This window comes from Myiozetetes cayanensis, unplaced genomic scaffold (genome assembly GCF_022539395.1).
Source record: "Myiozetetes cayanensis isolate MyiCay16 unplaced genomic scaffold, myiCay2020 scf1, whole genome shotgun sequence".
Lineage (NCBI taxonomy): Eukaryota > Metazoa > Chordata > Aves > Passeriformes > Tyrannidae > Myiozetetes > Myiozetetes cayanensis.
This window is the reverse complement of record NW_026086604.1, coordinates 69,627,764-69,646,413: the sequence shown is the minus strand read 5'-3', so window position 1 is coordinate 69,646,413 and position 18,650 is coordinate 69,627,764. Positions and strand designations below refer to the sequence as shown.

The 18,650-nt window shown below is 39.9% G+C and overlaps 1 protein-coding gene across 4 annotated transcripts; it reads left to right on the top strand.

The window, feature by feature from the left end:
- The first annotated feature begins 263 nt into the window (after positions 1-263).
- Positions 264-17,109, top strand: UPP1 (uridine phosphorylase 1). 4 transcript variants are annotated; one of them, XM_050330750.1, is made up of 8 exons: positions 264-703; positions 4,981-5,045; positions 7,884-8,001; positions 8,508-8,666; positions 9,735-9,849; positions 10,298-10,507; positions 11,956-12,102; positions 13,555-17,109. In XM_050330750.1, the coding sequence occupies exons 2-8, from the start codon at positions 4,993-4,995 to the stop codon at positions 13,692-13,694; spliced, it is 942 nt and encodes a 313-aa protein (XP_050186707.1). In that variant the 5' UTR covers positions 264-703; positions 4,981-4,992; the 3' UTR covers positions 13,695-17,109. The 4 variants fall into 4 exon arrangements, with proteins under 4 accessions (XP_050186707.1, XP_050186690.1, XP_050186686.1 ...); XM_050330733.1 differs by lacking the exon at positions 264-703 and adding an exon at positions 2,331-2,395; XM_050330729.1 differs by lacking the exon at positions 264-703 and adding an exon at positions 4,530-4,626.
- Positions 17,110-18,650: the final 1,541 nt, after the last annotated feature.

The window sequence follows — 18,650 nt, the reverse complement described above, 5'->3', positions numbered from 1 at the left end:
CTGCTTCTGCTGTTCTCTGCAGATAATTTTTCAGAATGCAATTACATCTTATGCTATAGCCTGGGAAAAAAAAAAAAGCTAGAAATAGAAATACAAAAGTTCAGTCTTGGCACATTTTTTCCTCCTATTAATAGTTTTAATGATACAAAACATCCAGAGTGATTGAAGAATCAAAATGCAGTGAATAAAACAGCTGCACTGAATTATTTGACCAATTGACTATAAAAATGGTAGGCAGAAAGGAGACTATGATAATTAAAAAACAGCCTGCATCTTTCCAAAAATGCAAATTTTCATCATGCAATATAAAAATCTGAAAAGTGAGGCAAATTACATATTGTTGTTATAACCGCAGCACATAGCTGTGTATTTTTCACCCTTCTAAAACAACATTAACATTGTATTTGTACTTAGGAGGTATCTTTCCCACTAAATCTAAATAGAATGAAAACCCAAACACTACAAAAACCAGGAGACTAAAAGACATTTAAAGTTTTCTAGAGCTGACTGAGAGCAAAGGTTACTACCAATTATTAGACTCACAGAAGTGCATAATTTATTGAATGTTTCAGACAAGGTAACTATAGTAACCTGATTATTTACAAAAGAAGCCATTTACATTGTTTATTCTCTTGATATATAGCTGAATGGAAAACGTCCTGAAAGCTAAAGCAGATTTTTCAGTGGACCCTGAGATGAAAGGGTAGGTAATATTCCTGTTTAAAGGAAAGATTTCTTCCATAAAATTAAGACACTCTTCTAAGGTGCTTGTCCATTACCATAGCTTGGAAATCTTGACAAATATTCAAGGAATGGGAAAATGAAAGATGGGTTAGAAGGCTGTGCTTCTGTTTTACCCACTGGAAATATGGGTTTTTTCTGACTTTGTTGAGCAATTCCTCTTGCGTGTTGTTAATGCCTAGAAATGCATCTGTGTGCAGGGGATTTCTCTCTTTTGTAAACCCATTCCAAGTCCTTTGGTGTGAGACAGAATATTAAGAGATTTTATTCTAAATGCCCCGTATGTAATTTTGCAATAAATACATCTCAGCAATGCCTTGTGCCCAATGTTTTTACCATCCTGAGGCATAGAAGATCCTGTACCAAACAGGTTTTAGTTACTCTGTCTCCCAAGAATTCCCTACTGTGACAAACTACAGAGTGGTTCTGGTAGAAAAAAGTATTTTTAAAAATGCGTTGTAGAACTGTGGGGGTTTTGTCTTCAGTTACTGTATGAATAACATTAAATTTACGCTTTCAGTGTGATTAATGATTTTTTTTTTTTTTTTTTTTGCTATGTTAACCTTTGTTCAACCCTGAAGCGGTTGGGCAGCTGGACTAAATGGTCATTATGTTACCTAAAATAAAGAAACCTCTGAGATTCACTTTGTGAGTTTTAGCAGGCAGGCATTCTTTATTATGATATGCTGTGTGATCACAGCACTCAGGGTGCCCTGGGAATCAGCCCACCGCAGTGCACACAGAGGTAGCTCCACTGCAGCTTATATGTCAGCATTACTTGATTTTTTTTTGTTCCCCATATTCCTGTTACATATTCATCACATTTCTAACACTTACTAGCATATATATACATATCCTTATAATACATCTCTGAGGGGCTTCACTGGGGGTTTCTGGTGGTCATCTATTTCTGGAGGCCCCAAAGTTCTAAGTGACCACCTTATGAACTTTTAAGACAATATCCTTGGTTATAGAGTAAGCTGCTGCTGCTTGGCTGGCTGCCTCAGTTCCCTTCTTCACTGTTTCCTTACTTTGCTTGGTTAGTCCTTTTAAATGATTCGGCTCAGCTACACGTTCAGTTCCTAGGGCACGTTGCGCTGCAAAAACTGTTAGTTCTTGTGACATCTCAAAACTCAGCTATCAGTTGTAGGTCCCTTCCAACTAAGTAGTGAGTTCCAGTAGCCGAAGCCATCCCTGCTGTGAGAGCGGCCAGCGCGGTTACAGCCGGTACGTACCGACCCTCGGGCAGACACAGGCACAGGCACCGACGCCCGCATAGCCCGACCCGACTCCACCATCCTCGGCGTGCCCGCACCTCCGTGCGTATCTGTATCTCTAGGACAAGGTCCTTCCGAACCCCCGTGCCCTGGCGGCAGCTCTCCTGGAGGAGCCCCGCTCTTCCCCGCTTCTTTACACACTTTTTCTCACACCGGCCGTGTTGCTCCCGCTCCCTGTGCCCGCCCGGGAACACGACGGTTCCCGCACAGCCGGGCCGCCCTCCCGCAGCCTGCACGGCGCGCAGGGGGTTAACCGGGCCCTGGGCGGGGCGGTGCCGCCGCCAGCGGGAGGTGGCCCGGCCCGGGGCCCCGCAGCCCTCCCGGGAGCAGCGAGCCGCTCTTCTCGTTTCCCAGAGGCGGACCCCGCCGCCTCCGCGGTGAGAGCCGCGTCCCACCGGGCGCCGCCCCCTAGGAGCGGCGGCAGGAGGGCGGATTCCCGGCGGTCTGCCCCCGGGAGGGTGGCGGGGTGCTCGGGGCATCTCCAAACCTTCAGGGGGGCGGTGGCGGGGAGCGGATGGGGCAGGGCGGGGCGCCGGGCGCAGGGGTCGGTCCGACGAGCGCTGTTTTCGGCGGTGCCCGGGCGGTTGCTCCGTCTGCGGGGCGGGAGAGCGCTCCGGCAGCAGCGAGAAGCGGCGGGGCGGCCTACGGAGGGGACCAGCGGGGTAAAATCAGTTTTGCGGCGACTTCAGCTTTTCCTGATGATGGATCAACACCGAACCAGAGCTTTTCCGTACAGAAACTATTGGCTGTTGACTTTCTTCAAAAATGACGAGTGTGGGGAGGATGTGAGAGATGGCTATTGTAATGAATCCTTCCTGGTTTTAAAACACCAGTCTGAGGATTTAGAGGTTTAGATGAGATACTAGTAATTTTTCACTCTTGAGGATATTAGGAATTTTCACTAGAGGGTGGTGAGACACTGGAGCAGGTTGCCCAAGAGAAGTTGTGGTTGCCCTGTCCCTGGAGGTTTTCCAGGCCAGGGTGGATGGAGCTCTGAGCACTCTGTTTCAGTGAAAAGTGACCCTGCCCGTGGTGGAGGGGTTGGAACTAGATGATCTTTAGGGTCTGTTCTGACCCAAACCATCCTATGATGTGCACACACGTTAAAGCAGGCCGTGCCCTTTCTTGAGCTGAATCAGGAGCATATTATTGTTGAATGTCAGTTTTAACTTAGGCTGAGGCACACTACAGAAACTTTTGAAATGGCTGTAAAAATTTCCATTTATTTAGACAGTGTGAGAGTTTTGTGGCTTTACATTAACTGGCTGCTTGTCAGCTACTACCTGATTGATGGCAGGGTTAGCCATGGGAAAGCTGCTTTCTGTTTGCTCCTTACTTCCATTCCTGCCAAGGTACCTGCAGCCGTTGGAAAGGGTATGCTGGACCTTTGGACCGTCAGAACTTTGTTCTCAGTTTTTTGAAGTGTATCATTACTTAAGGGATCACAGAATGGAGAATACCGTTAAAAATCACGTGGATGCTTAATACTGTGAACAACAGCTGAATGAATATCTTCGGTTTGTTTGCAACCCTATGTCATCCCAGTACATAAAAATCACTTTGCTGTTTCTTCTTCTTACTTTCCAACTCCTCTTCACAGCTTTCAGCTCCTCTTTACTTGGGCTCAAAGCGCTGTAGTTTTCTTGGAAGAAATGATGCATTTTCCCTGTAATGCCCGTGGAATGATGGTGATACTCTGGAGTAGCTGACTCTAGTCATACCACCATAAGAATGTGTAACTGATTCTGAATGCGACTTTTATACTCTGCCTCCTTGAGCAGAGATGGTTGTATACATTTAGTATATCTAGTACATGTGAAGTTTAGGTCTATTTAATAAAGGTTAATATTTTAAATGGAGAAAACTAATTGTCTGTGTAATTTTTAATACATTTCCATTATTCAGTGACTTTTAACAGGCAGGCCTCTGGTTTATTTTGTTTGGTTTTTCACTTCTCTCAAAAGAAGAATTACATTACATATGATGTAATTCTATTGCAAGACCAATTTCTTTCTGTTTCCTCGTAGTGTAATCCTGGTGTTTTTAAGGATTAAAAGTCCTGTCTCTATTATAACCTCTGTACTGTCAGGCCCTTCTTAGGGAAGGGTAGAGCAAAACTTTGTGATTCAGTATTTCCCAGAAGGGCATTCCCAGGAGGTACCAACTTCAGCACGTAGTCTTAGTCACTTCTGAAAATAATAACAAATGAATCATTCTATAATTATAATTCTGTCTTTGTATCAGCACCAAAGCCTTAGTGATATATTTGCCTCTTAAAATGTAAAGAAGAATGCAGAAAGGAGAAGGTTTTGGGTATAGGTTAGGGCAGTGGATCAGCCAGAAACTTTTCAGGATGGATGATAAACTGGAGGGCTGTGCCTTTTTAGAGTCATGTTTTACTTTCGTGTTCCTTGCCTTTACGCTGTTGCAGACAAAGGGCTCTTAAGGTCAGTAGGAGGAGCTTAATGAAGAGGATATTATGAGTTAGATGTTTCCTGGACTTGGGTTTTTCAGGCGTCTGACAGTTACAGCTGAGCTTTGGAGACTTTCTGGAGCCAGAGGTGGAAGGGGGCTGAAGCTGGTTCGGAAGTCCCTGTTGCTGTGGGAGGTATGGAAAAAACAGGGTTAGTTAGCAATGAGACTTGCCTCTCTCTGTCCCACAAGCCTGCTGCTGCTCGTAGCACAGAACAGAGGCAGTTGTGAGGTGGGGGTTATGTTGGCAAGGGATTAGTTTAGGCTTGGGCGGTTTGAAAGTGGTGATCAGTTATGGTGATACTCAGCGATAAAAATTGTTGATGTTCATTTTGCTACAGTTATAAAAGCTGTAGTGTGGCTGGATTATTTGGGGGATTTAATATTCATGAGAGTTATAGATACAGAAGGTTTCTCTGTTAATGCTTCTAGCTTTACAGATGGGACTATTCTGATGCACTTATATCTATTTTTTTAAATATAATTCTAGGTATAAACACACATGGCTCCTGGTGCCTCGAATGAGAAGAAAACTGACGATGAAGAGGCTTCAAAGTAAGAGTCAGAAATTAATTACTTTATCCACTTAACCTTCCTTCCCAAACTCATTACACACTCATTTAGCTAAGGTATGATACAAATATTGATTATAACATCAGGTATCCAATAGGAGCTGTTTTGACAAATGGGTACTTTATTGCTTTACCACACCACAGAGCTAGCCATTTTCCTTTATCTCAACAGTGATTTTTTCCAAGCCTGGGTGATGTTTTTATTTATTTACTTATTTTAATCTAGTGAGCTACTGAAATGTCAACTACGGTTGCTGCATATGATCAGACCTACCTGCTTCAAGAGTTGAAACAAATATTTCAATGTGTTTCTCTAATCTTTACTTTAAGCTTATTTTACTAATACCGTACATGCGTGTTTAGTCTTCAGATACTTGTATTTTACTTAAACCCTCAGCAGTTGTAGGTGCTTTACAACAGCTGGAGGGAAATAAATTTTCTTCACCTGAGATTTTCATGCCAAAGATTTTAATCAAGAAAACTTTGCCTCTACTGTAAATCTATGGCATTGGTCCTATGTACACATGGAAATATGCTTGTTTTTATTGCCCATTTTACCCTAGGGCCCAAGTCTACAATTAGATGTGCAGATAAGCTGTGGAAGTTGGTAACGGCCCAGCGCTGCAGTGAGGTGGTGGGTCAGAGAGTGGTGGTGGTGGGGTGTGAGAGGAAAAGGGTGGAATATAGCCACTGCTGAGGAAGGAGGCTGTGTTTTGCCAGGCATGAGGACAGTGGTGTTGGCACACACCACATGAATTTCCCTGTAGTTTTAATAGAGGCCTCGCCTTTTCCCAGTTTATTTCCTGGAGAGAGGCTTTTATTGCCAGTGTTCTGATAAAGAAGGAAATTTTTTTTTTTTGCTTGCCTGAGAACAGGTTGTAAAGTGATTTCAAATCATATCCTATTTGTATGTAAAAGCCATTCCAATGAACATCAGCACAGCCGGATATTGGATCTGCATTAGTGAGTGACCCAGTAAATAAGGGTAGGGACTCCCACAAAAATGAACAGGAATAATTCAGGGAAGGCAGCCTGGGAATTCTGCTCACATGAGCTGGCAGACTCCTAGGCTGTCTTTGCCTTCCTGACAAGCCATAAACCTGCTCTTTAGTTCTTCCAGAGTCAGACAGGTCTCTTGGGAGGAAGAACAAAGGCAGCCAGTCTTTGGTTCCACCTCAGGCGGGATTTGTATGAAGAGAGGCAAATGGGACCTGTCATAGATGGAAGGGAATTCCTACTGAAGGGGTGACTAGCTGCCTGATTGGGCAGCTCCTTCAGTTTCTGAAGATAGTTGTCTGTGGTCGGCAAGGACAGATAGGATGGGTTGGGAAGACACCTTTTTCTTTGGTTGTACAGTTGCTACTGGATAGTTAGTGATATTGGAAAGAGAATGCCAAGAGCAGAAGCGATTGCTGTACTCAGCAGTGTTTGGGTTGTAACTATTTGCTTTTTGAGGAACAGTTCAGTGACCTCAACATGGGTATTTTGGCCATTGTAGGCTTCCTAAGGTAACCCATACGTCCTGTGCAGGACCTACAGGAAAGCACTGCTTTTCTGGAGAGGCATTAGAAGGCAGACAAGATAACCTAAACCATCTAAAATAGCGCTAAATGCCTCTGTTTAGGATTCAGAGTTGTTTCTGCAAAGTCTTAATGATTTTTTGCATAAAATTCAGGTGAACTTTTTTTGTCTCCTCTGACAAAGCAGTTTGAATTTGCTGAGCTGTGCTATGCCTGAACTGAGCCTCCATTAAGCTATTAATTAAGCTAACCCATCTTCTTGTGCCTGAAAGCTATTTACTGCTTGATTCCATCCCTCAGAAATTACTTTGAAGTACTGGCCAGGGTTCTGCTTAAGCTTGTGATTATTGACTAGTCTTTTCTACCTTTTAAGTTTCACTTGAACTTAAAACATCAAGCACAGAAGGCAGACAGTTTATGAATCAGACAGCTTGTTTAGTTAGTCCACTATTGAATTTTCCATGAAGGTGATCCCATATGCCAAATAGTTCAGGTTTCCCTCTTTGCCCTGTCATTTCCTGGCTCTTTAGACAGATTAATTTTTACTTTTATTTTAAGTTGTATCACTTCCTTACAAGAAGCAACTTAAGAAGAAATTAATTCTTTTTACCTCTTCCTGTCTTTTCCCTTTTTTTTTTTTTTTCTCTCCTGTGGTTTTCTCTTTGCTTCAGATTTTCATTTCCCTCTTTCTCTCTTATTTCAGATTCTCTGTACCCTTGTTATCAGTCTCATGCTGTAGGATATTTTTCCTCCTGTGTATATGACACAGCCAAATTGACAGAAATCCACTTTGTGCCTGTCTAAAAAGCCCAAATCATGCCCTCCTTCTCAAGTAGCTGTTGTTGGTAGGTGGGGAGTTTCAGTCAAAACAGAGGCTGCTTGCTTTTCAGCTTTGCTATAGATTGTCTTTGTAGTAAGGTAGTCTATTATATATTCCCTGGTCCTGCTCCTATTGTTCTGTTCACCATAAAGACCCACTGTGGTTCACATATTTAATATTGTTTAAGGTGAATGTTGCACAGTTGCAAATGCATCCTAGCAGCTGGACTTTTCTTCAGCAATTTCACCTGTGCAATGAATGGAATATTAAATGTCATATGTGATTTATTACAAGATGTAAGGCAATTACAAAATGTAGGATTTCCTCAACGCAATGCATGAGGAATCAAAATAAGGTAATGCAGGCATACCTATGTGTGGTATTTCCCAACTTCATCTGCTTGACTTTGAAGAATTGGCATCTGTTCAACATATAGGATTGTATACACTCTATATGTTTCACAATGCTGCTGTCTTGGCAGAGAGAATTTTATCCATCTGTGCAACCCTCACCTGGAGAAAATGAAAGAAGACATCCTGTACCATTTTGCTCTTGGGACTGGTACCCATGATTTTCCGGCACTGTTTGGAGATGTAAAGGTAAGATGCATTGCTGTGTTCAGCAAGCCTGATCTTTTCTGCAGAAAATGCAAGTGTAGCTGTCTTCAAAATAAGACTAAATGTGTCAACGGACCACTGACTGAGGAATGAATGCAAAGAGGAAAAGGTTTTGTGGGTTCTTGTCACCTTCTGTATCTAAAAATGTTGGGGATAATTGATTTTGGCTGTCTCTTTCCATTCAGTAAAAAGGCAAATGCTGTAGGCTCTGTTCAGTTAGAATTCCTGTTTATTGGGTCTTCATGCCAGTATTTGTCTTTTACTAGTTTAAACAGGATGAAGGCATTTGAGTGCTATATAGACAGCTGGGTTTTTTTTTCCATAATTTTTCTTCATGATGTTTTAGAATGATTTCGAGAAGAACTATATCTGGGGATAACTTAGTGTTTACTGAAAGCGTTTGCATATACTCGTGTTGTTCTTCGGACATGCCTTGACCTACTGAATCACGCAACTGGTTTTGCTTTGTTGAATACTGTCCACCGCAGTTTGTGTGTGTTGGAGGAAGCCCTTCACGGATGAAAGCTTTTATCGCCTACATAGCGGAGGAGCTGGGCCTTGGGAGCCCCGGTTGTGACTACCCCAACATCTGCGCAGGCACTGACCGCTACGCCATGTACAAAGTGGGACCTGTTCTGTCTGTCAGCGTGAGTGCCTCATGTCATCTGATACGGGACACAGTTCAGCAATGCTGTTCAAAGTAGAAGTTATGAATGCGTGTTTCTCTTAAACCTTTGATAGGCTGAGTCAGGCTGTTAAGTTTGTATCAACTGTGCTCAAAATAGTGCAGCCTGCTAATTAAGACTTCCTTTTCAACCCTTTCTCCTAAGAGGGAAAACCTGCAGCGCCTTCTTTCCTTCTTGCATCCTTTTTTCCTCAGTGTACCACTGAGGTGTTGCAGGAATGGTGTTATCAATTTTTTAAGCAGACTTACTCTTGCCTCATCCCTGTTCTGTAGCCTAAGTAATGGGGACAAAATGTCATTTGAGGTATGTGGGGTACTGGAGAAAATGGCTGTATCACATCCAGAGCTACATCTCTGCAATGGCACCGTCAAATATGCTACTATAGCTTAAAACTATAGTCTTAACATATGCCATATGGCTTAGACATTTGCCATGGGACTGGTGCCAACTCATATATGCATTTTAAAACTTCATACCTTTAATTTGTAAATACAATTGCATACTTCAATTGCAATTGCAAAACTGTAATATTACTCTGCACCCTTTCTTTCGATCTGTAATTATCATAGTGCTGCGCAAGTTAAGGTGAACTTCTATTTGCTGAACATTGAGAGTAAACCACGATGTCTGTGTTTTGAAAAAAATTTAGCTTAACTATTCACTAGCACTTCAGGTTGGTGAAAAAGTCAAAGTGGGGTTTTTCTTGTGTTTAGGAAATGTTCTCTGATGAAGTGCAGTAGTCAGCTATTGGGAAAGGACACTGTTTATACTCTTGAGAATGTAAATGTTTTGTAAGTCATGATTTTTAGAAATACTGTATTTCATCCGCAATCTACCAAAGTCAATGGGAGTCTCTATGTTTATCTATAATAGCCTTTCAGTAGGCCCAGAGACTGGGGATTTTGGGGAGTGAGTTAGGTGGCATTTGGAAAAAAATACCAGGAAGGAGAAAATGTTCAACTCCTTTTTCCATATATATTTTGCATTACCTATGTGAATGTGGAGTATGAATTTCTGCTTTCTTTTCAGCATGGTATGGGCATTCCTTCTATTTCAATCATGTTGCACGAGCTGATCAAACTGTTGTATCATGCCAAGTGTTCCAACATAACCATCATTCGCATTGGCACCTCTGGTGGAATAGGTATTTTCCCTCTTGATTTCTGTTTTATTTCTGTAAACATAAGTATCATTGTAGGAAAGTTGGGCATCTCTCTGTATGTAAGTGATTGATGGTCAGAACAGTTTTCCACAGGAGCTGAATAATTTTTCTTCTGTAATTTTGAAAGTAAAGGCAAACCCTGCCTTTTGATAGAGAAAATGCACTTAAGAGATCTGACTGTGAAAAGGATCTTCCTGTCCTCTATGATATAAGAAAGAACATGTAGTGAAAAAAAAAATCATTCTTTCAAAAATTATTTGTAATTTTAAATGGAAGCAGCTAGGCATGGGCAGAAAATTTTCCTGATGAATTCAGGGGCAAAATGACTACCTATCAAAGAAGCAGGATTGGGTCAAGATTTAAGTTTTATGTCTGTGGAAACAAAGTGTTAACTGCATTGTGAAGTTATATCTATTTCTTTTTGCTGCAGGTCTGGAGCCAGGCTCAGTGGTTATAACTAGGCAATCTGTAGATGCCACCTTCAAACCTCAGTTGGAACAGGTTGTTCTGGGAAAGACAGTAATTCGCAGTACTAACCTAGATGAACAGCTGGCTCAGGAGCTGATGCAGTGCAGTAAAGAAATTGGTCAGTTCAACACAGTCATTGGGAACACCATGTGCACTTTGGATTTCTATGAAGGTAAGGCTGGTGACAGACCAGCAGAAAATTATTGGTAAGAAGCAATAGATAAGTACTGGATAATGTAGTAACATTAAGCTTCCAGTTCACTGAACAGAATGCATTCCCTGCTGTGCATTGTCTCACCAATCGTAATTAACCACTTTTTCATCTACATAAAATTAAGCATTGTACTTACCAGTTTGCTGTATTAAACTTTTAATTTTATGGAGATACCCCTTCAGCTTTAATAGATCCTCTGAAGTACATATAGTCTACATGTACTTGTCTGGTGTATTTGTCACAAATAGAGGAATGAAAATTATCTGTAACTGGTTTGGAGTTGGTTTTCTTTGCACTAATTAAATACCTAAGGTAAATATTTCCTAAAAGAATTGTTGGAACTTGTTTCATTTTGAGCAAAGCAGTGATCAGACAACTGAAGACAATATTTTGCTGAGTTGTGTCAGTGACTGCTTCGTAGGAGGCAAAAATCTCCAAGGCTTACTTTCGATAAACATCCAGACATTCAGGTGCTTTTCTGATCTCTCAAATCTAGATGTTTATTCAGAAACACCTCTCAAACCTTTCAAGAATAGAGTGTAAATGGCACCTGATCCCACTTTCTCTAGGTGTTGCTGAGTAGGTGACAAAGGGTGCAGTTCAAGGGAAAATGCATGGTCATCGTCACAGTGCTCCAGCTTGGGCAGAAGCACACACTGTTAGTTTGTGTATCTCCCCAGGCACCAACCACAGGTGCAAGGAACACTAAAAAAAGTGTCAGGGACATTTTCAACTCATACAGCAAAAGCTGAGAACAGGCTCAAGGGCATTTATTCAGGAGTGCATTTTCCAAAACCAAGAAGATACTGAGTAAAATACAATGTAATTTAACTTTACTATACACAACCTGCTACTATTTTATCTGTAGGTGCTATTCTTGAATAATTCGAATAAAACTTTTCTCAAACAATTATAATAATATTGACTAGTTAGCTTAAGAGACTCTTCACCTCTTACCTTAGAGAGTCTGTAAGTAATGAAATGTTCATCCTTTCAAAATAGAAACACAAAAACATTTTTTAAACCTGGCAGTTTTTCTAGACAATGGTTAAACATATTAAAAAATTCAGCACTTCCATACAACTTAAAGTTTGTTGCTGAATTTTGATGCTTGCTGCACATGTGGGAATCTACTGTGTACAGTTTCCTGTCTGTGAATTTGAGAATTTAAGCTGAAGAAGACCAGTTAAATTACCATGATTCACATTATAAAAAATACAGCTATGATGTAGAACTTCTAGCAATAGCTAAGAATCACTTTTTCCTATTTGTCTCGTGCGCAAAAATAAAGAGTAGTAATAAAAGCTGAACACTGTATGGGGGAAACTGTAATACCTGGGTGTTTTCAAAACTGAATTTGTCTGTGACTTCATCACTCTGAAATTTTCCACATAATTACTTTCTAGGACAGGGCAGGTTGGATGGTGCAATCTGCTTATACAATGAAGAAGAAAAACTGCAATATTTGAAGAAAGCTTATGATTCTGGTGTCAGAAACATTGAGATGGAGTCTTCCGTATTTGCTGCAATGTGTAATCTCAGCGGTGTCAAAGGTAAACCAACTCAGTCACTTTATCCAACCTACAGGAAGTTTTCTGCATTGCGGGGGGTTTGTGGTTAAAAACTGCAAATGAAGTGTTAACATACCTTCTGCATATAAGCCAAACTCTCCCTCCACCCCAGTTCTGCTTGTAATTTTGTTGCTACAATTGCTTGATTTGTATCAGCTGTGTCATAACTTATCAAACTTCATATAGATTTTACAGAGTTTGCTATTGTCATTTGCTAATCCAGCCCCTGGCAACCATGTAAATCATTTAAATACCTAATTACCCCTGTCATTCATTTGTTCAGTTAGCTTTTGAAGTTTACAGAGAGCAACTGGTTAGTTTAAGCAATCAGGTGATTCTCATATGTATAGAACTATACTAACTGTCTGTACTTTCATATCAAGTTGAAAATAAAAGTATTTTGTGTAGATGTAAAACTTTGATTCTTAAACAGTTGAGGAGTTTTAGTAGCATCATGAATAAACCATTTCCAATCATAAAATGAATTTTCAAATATTTTCCACAAACTAATTTTCAGTAAAGATCGGGGGGAAAAAAGCAATTACAAGTAACATAATACAGTGATTTTCTTCTTACTGTCTAAACTGTCTTCTCTCACTTTCCTTAGCAAGGGATTTGCCAATTTAAAACACTCAAACTTCTTAAACTTAAGGAGGATGAAGTGAAGAAATATAAGCAAAAAGGCCTACAGTTATATCAGACATCCTTAGTTGTTACTGGTTTGAGTGATTAAAAACCCAATCAGTGGTATCCCTGAGCCATTATGGAGCCTGGTCCTTTTTGCTGTCTCTGCCTTGTAGGTCTGTGATGTGTATTTGCTGCTTGTGCTCTGCAAATTCCCTCTGGCAGAAACCCCAAACAGAGCACAGTGATAGGGTTGAGGGGGAGAGCTCAGCTGGAGGGAAAGGAGGGATTTTGCCTTTGGTGCTGAAAGGCAGCAGATAAGCCTGAGATGGTCCATGGGGTTGTTATGTGGTTGCAGTGCTCCCTGTCTGTGAATGTGGAGGGGGCTTATCTGCTGCTTCCTGAGGGATGGCACTTACAGCACAGGCACTTGGCCTGGGATTAAGGGAGACGACTGTAACTACATCTGCTAGAACAGTGTGTTTAGTCACTTCCTACCAGTCAAGTCCTGGCTACTTGTGAAATATACTTCCTATCCAGAAAAACACAAGAATCATGATATGACAATAAGTGTCTGCAGCTGCCTGAGAGCTCTGGCTTCATTAATGTAGCAATCTCTTAAGCTATTTCTGACTTATATCCTCCACAGAGTGCTAGTACACTAGCATCTTGTGGTACTGCACACCCTTTTTTGCATTTTGTTTTCTCTTGTAATTCTTATCTTCTAGATGTTCATTCAAATACTTATGCTTTTGGACTGTACAAGTGCAGGAATGTTATTCCTAACTAATTCTGTCTTTTAAATTCTAGCTGCTGTAGTGTGTGTCACTCTTCTGAATCGGCTCGAAGGAGATCAAATCAGCAGCTCACATGATGTCCTTGTGGAGTATCAGCAGAGGCCACAGAAGTTAGTGGGATATTTCATTAAGAAATGTCTTGGGAAAGCATGAAATATCCATCTTTGTTTTAGAGAAGGAGAAGGCCTTTGTACAGATGAAGTCACGGTTACAACTTCTGTGCATTACAAGTCTTTTGCCTCAGGATAACTTACAGCATTCCGTGTGTCTGTGGAAGTTAATCATTTATGTTACTGTTCTTTGGGAACTGAATGTGCTGAATGGACTTCAGTTAAGTTTTGCTTAGTTATGTGTCGGTGGATATAAAACTCACTTTTCCATGAATTGGAAAGTGGTTTTGTTGTGAAGGACAAGCCTGCTATAATATGTGAAAAAGCTTTATTTATCCCTGCTGTAAAAGAAAAAAACTAGTAAAGAAATCAAATTTTATTGCCAAATACTTGCAAACCACCAAATTAACTTAAAAATGCTAATCCCTTCCTCATTGTTAAAAAATTATGTAAGTTATAATTGTCTTTGTTGCTTCACATGTAAAGGAAACCTAAAGTGAATGCAGTTCATTTTTTTGCAAACTTTGACAAATGAACAATACTATTTTCATATATTAAAATTTAATGAAATTGCAAAGTGTTGGGACTGAATTTTCTAAGCCTGAAGGACTTGACACTGAACTGTTGAATATCTGTACTTCTTAGATATTAATCCAACCATACTTTAACTATACAATTAAATCAATATCCAGGAAACATTTATGCATTGAAGAACTTGCAATCTTTTGCTAAAGCTAGGCACCTTCTGCTTGTGAAGAGGAACTGGCATTCAAATGTACAGCATGTTCACAGGCCTGTATTATGGTAGCTCTTTTTTTATTCTTTTTTTTAAATTGGTTTTCATCTCTATGTTTTCAGGACAAAACATTCACTGTTGCAATGGTTTCCAGTTCTTCTAAAGAACTGGAGAATATCTGTTGACTGTACATGCCATCAAAACCCCTTCTGTAGTTGCAGCTTTTTCCACTATCATTGGCCCAAGTTTTTGGGGTTTTTCTAGAAATCATAGTCATTGCTACTTTGCAGCTCTGATTAGAATATAAACATGTGATCAGCTAAAGAAAATGTATCACAGTTTTTTCTTTTCTCCATTCTACTGGCATGGGGTGTTCAGTCCTAGGAAGGTCACAGGTCAAAAGGGTCTGAATAAGCTCTCAGAACAGCTGTCGCTGATCCAGCAAAGTGAGATTTGCTTTTTTGGGATTGTAGTCTGCAACACTGTTAACAAGCACAAGAGTTAGAACTATGAGGATGTGATGTTGTAGTGGGCACATTCAGCAAGTGACAGAGACTGCAAGCAATGTGATGGAAACATTCAAAAAGGGATGGTAAGTCTCGTGAACAGAAAACTGCGAATGAGAACCAGTCTCCTTAAATTTGATGCACTTTTAGCTGGAGGACAGATTAGTAACTTTTTAAATGTTACTAATTTAATCTTCTTTTAATTTTAAAGCCACACTTTCTCATTTAGGATGAGTATATACTGTGCATGTAAGTTTTCACAGAAAACTTTTTTCCCTAAGCTTAAAGGAAGGAGGTAGGTGAAAATTGCTCCACATTTTGTTTGAACTGTTTATCCCTTGTTTTTTTTAAAAAATATAATAATTAACAAAAAAAATCTTAACTGTGCTTAACCATGCCTAGTGCTTGTCTAGTCATTGACAAAGCTTGTGAGGCCCTTTGGGAAACATGCAATGAAGCACATCCTTTCTCTGCAACGTCCTGTTTCTCAAAACAGTAATGAGATAAAAAGGAGATCACTTTAGAAACAGTGTGCTGCACTTTAGTGTGAAGAAAAGCTTATACCAAATTGACCAGTATGGGTTTGGAGGAGATAATTCGCTGTTGTACAAGAAATACTAAGAAGTATCCAAAGAGAAGAAAAAATGCTTTAGGTAGAAAACAAAAATATCAAATGTGTCTCTGTAAAACTCTAGGGAAGGATATTATTGCAGTTGTCCTGGGAGTATGAATCTGAAATGATGTGATTGTCTTTTTAAAAGAAGGACAGCAAGAATCTGGAAACAGATTAAAAAGAAGTTCTTGAATCATTTTAACAGCATGTGCTGTCAATTGAAACTACAAAGCTTTTGTATTTACAGTCATAAAAAGTAAGCACTTCTATTTTGAGAACTAATATGAAAACTCTTATGTGCTGAGTGCTGAAATATAAATGGTCTTGTGGCTTGGCTGAACTGGAGCTAAGGGTCAGGCATTCATGGAGTGATGCAACTCCTGTATTAAATCAATACCCCAGACCCTGGCAGAAGCCCTTGAAGATGTCCTTTCTCCTTCTCACTGTTCTTTAGGACACTGTACATTTCTTTCTGCTAAAATATTTTTCTTCTGTGCTTCCCACCAAATGGAGTAAAGGGGTGTATGACAGTTTACAATTAGGATTCAAAAGAGACCGAGTATCCTCCTGCTTCTGGTGATCACCATCCTCTGATGCTGTTATCCTAATGCAAGAAGGGGCTCTACAGACAAATCCTGGCTTCAGAGGAAACTTGCCAGAATGTTACCCCGATAAGAACAATTGTATTTCCCCTTGTGACTGCAACTGGACAGGGAGATAAAGAAATGAATCAGCTGTGTGCATCCGGCTGTGAAGTTACATTCCTGTAGGTTTTACAGAGACGTGCATAGAGAGTTATATAATAGTTACAGGTTTTATAAGCAATTCAGTTATTTAATATTAGCCATTCACATTATTTCTGCAGAGCATGAATCAGGATTTAAAGTGGTGATATTTTTAAAAATATATGTGATATTACATATATGTTCAATATTACGTAGTGCAGTGTCTTGTGGTAGGTTTAAAAATCCTTCAAACACCAGAAACCTCTGTTTCAAATCAAGGGCCTGCTATGGTTCTCTGTGCCACCCTGTCACTAGCAATACACCACAGAATCAATTTAATCCAGGGATCAGAAGGAATAAAAAGCAAAGAAGAAAGGTAGAAGGTACAAATAGGGTGGAAGAGTGAAGGGAGAAAACAGTGGTTTCTACCAATGGTTTGTTCTGTGATTCCTGGTCTTCTGGCCCATTCCTACAATTTTGTTAAAGAAATGCCTGAGGCCATAATGAAGACATGCTATAAATGCAGTGGTTTCCCATTTGCAAGAGACTGAGAAAGTCCAGTAATTCAATTAGTGAATTGAAGGAGTGGATTTTTACTTTTGGCATTTTACTTTTGGATTTTTCTTAAATGGAAGGTATGAGAAATCCTGAAAAGGAACATTTTGGGATGACCTATGTCCAGATTATGAATTTTCTTATCTGTCCTTTAAAAGCCCAAGCAAAATAATTCAGTAATTTCAGTATTTCTTGAAAATATATGCATGCAGTATGCAATATCGTTTTTTTTAACATCATTCCTTGATAAGAAATTTCAGTGCATTGTGTTACAGAACTGGGTTTTCATCTCAAGTCTGGATCTCAATATATATTTCTAAATAAAATGCTTATATGGTTGAATCAGGAATGTTCTTCATTTCCTTTGGCAAGTGACAGGTGAATGCTTTCAGACCTGCCCATCAGCAGCCAGTTATATTCTGACTGCAGTGTGCAGTAGTGCAAGCAGCAAACGGGGCTTTGGGGACTGGATCTGCATACAACAACTGATTAGAAAAAAGCACAGCAGTGTGATTTAATGACACTGAGTGACTAAAATGCATGTTTTATATTTCTAAAATAATTACCATTAAATATTATGCTCTAGAGTATGGATTAAATTACAGTTCAAAAAATCTTCTTCTTGCAGAGAAAGGAGGTCACTGAACAGACCAACATTAAATCTGAAACTCTATGGTACAATAATAGAAGAAAGAGTAATGCTGACAGGGTCAGTGCTTTTGGTCGGGCTACAAACAAAGCAAAGCAGCAGCAAAAGACAGACAGAACCTGTTTTACATGACACAAAAACCTGATTCTAGATGCTTCTTGTGGGTTCTGAGCTTGTAACTTTGAGAAAAATTTTTAATTTAATGGCATAGTATTGGTATGTCATTTTACAAGAGTAAAATTCCTAGTGCTTCTCAGAAGCTGAAACAAACCATCTTCCTCCTTGAGAGATTGGATCTGTTTTGTTGGTTAACGTGTAGCTCCATTTTAATCAGCCCTATTATTTAACCTTGCCCACGACTCACATTTTTGATCATGCCCTAAGTTTGCACACAGGAAGTGTTTCCAAGGAAAGATGCTACTATTGATGTCATCCTGCAGGCACTTTGTCTGGGACACAGGTCTGGACCATGTAAATATTTACAAGTAGTACTCCTCTTAATGTTAAAATAAAAGCCTTGTGATTGCCCAATAAACTTTGCGAAAGAAATGGTGGGTGGTGAAAGGAAAATAGGCCAGTTTGCCAGATTCCCATCCATATTCTCATATGATCTGACTGCATTCCTGTTTACCAAACAGTATTTTTGGCTCCTGGGCCTTAACCTATTTAACACATGAAATTATGTTTCTTTGAATGTGCTTGCCAGCCTACTCTAATTACATTGTATTAAAACTGTAGGCTAGACGTGGTGTGTTGATGGTATGATATTATAGAGCAGTCAAGTTTTAAAACCAGAGCTGAATGCTTGCAGGAGGTTTATTGCCTTCTCTGCAGCAGTGGTTTTGAATAACTTGCATATTATAAGAGTAAAGTTAAGGCTGAGACAAAGCCTACCAGAGCTAAGCAAAAGCAGAAAACTCTGTCACTCTGTCTTTGCCTTACTCTAAGATCCAATTCTGAGCCTGGTTTTTTTCATTCCAGAAGGAGTGGAGCACATGATGAAATCCCTTTCTAATTTGCCCTGCAATGTTCAAGATGCTGCTGTTGATTACAGACACTCTGTCAATAAGCTCTGAAAGCATACAGTTAATGCAGCTATTAGCTGTTCCTTGCAGTGAAATAATTATATAGTTAATATAGCTATTTAAGGCTGGTACTTGCACAGGATACTGCTTGATGCTGTGTTGATGAAACCTAAGGCATTTTAAAGAGCTT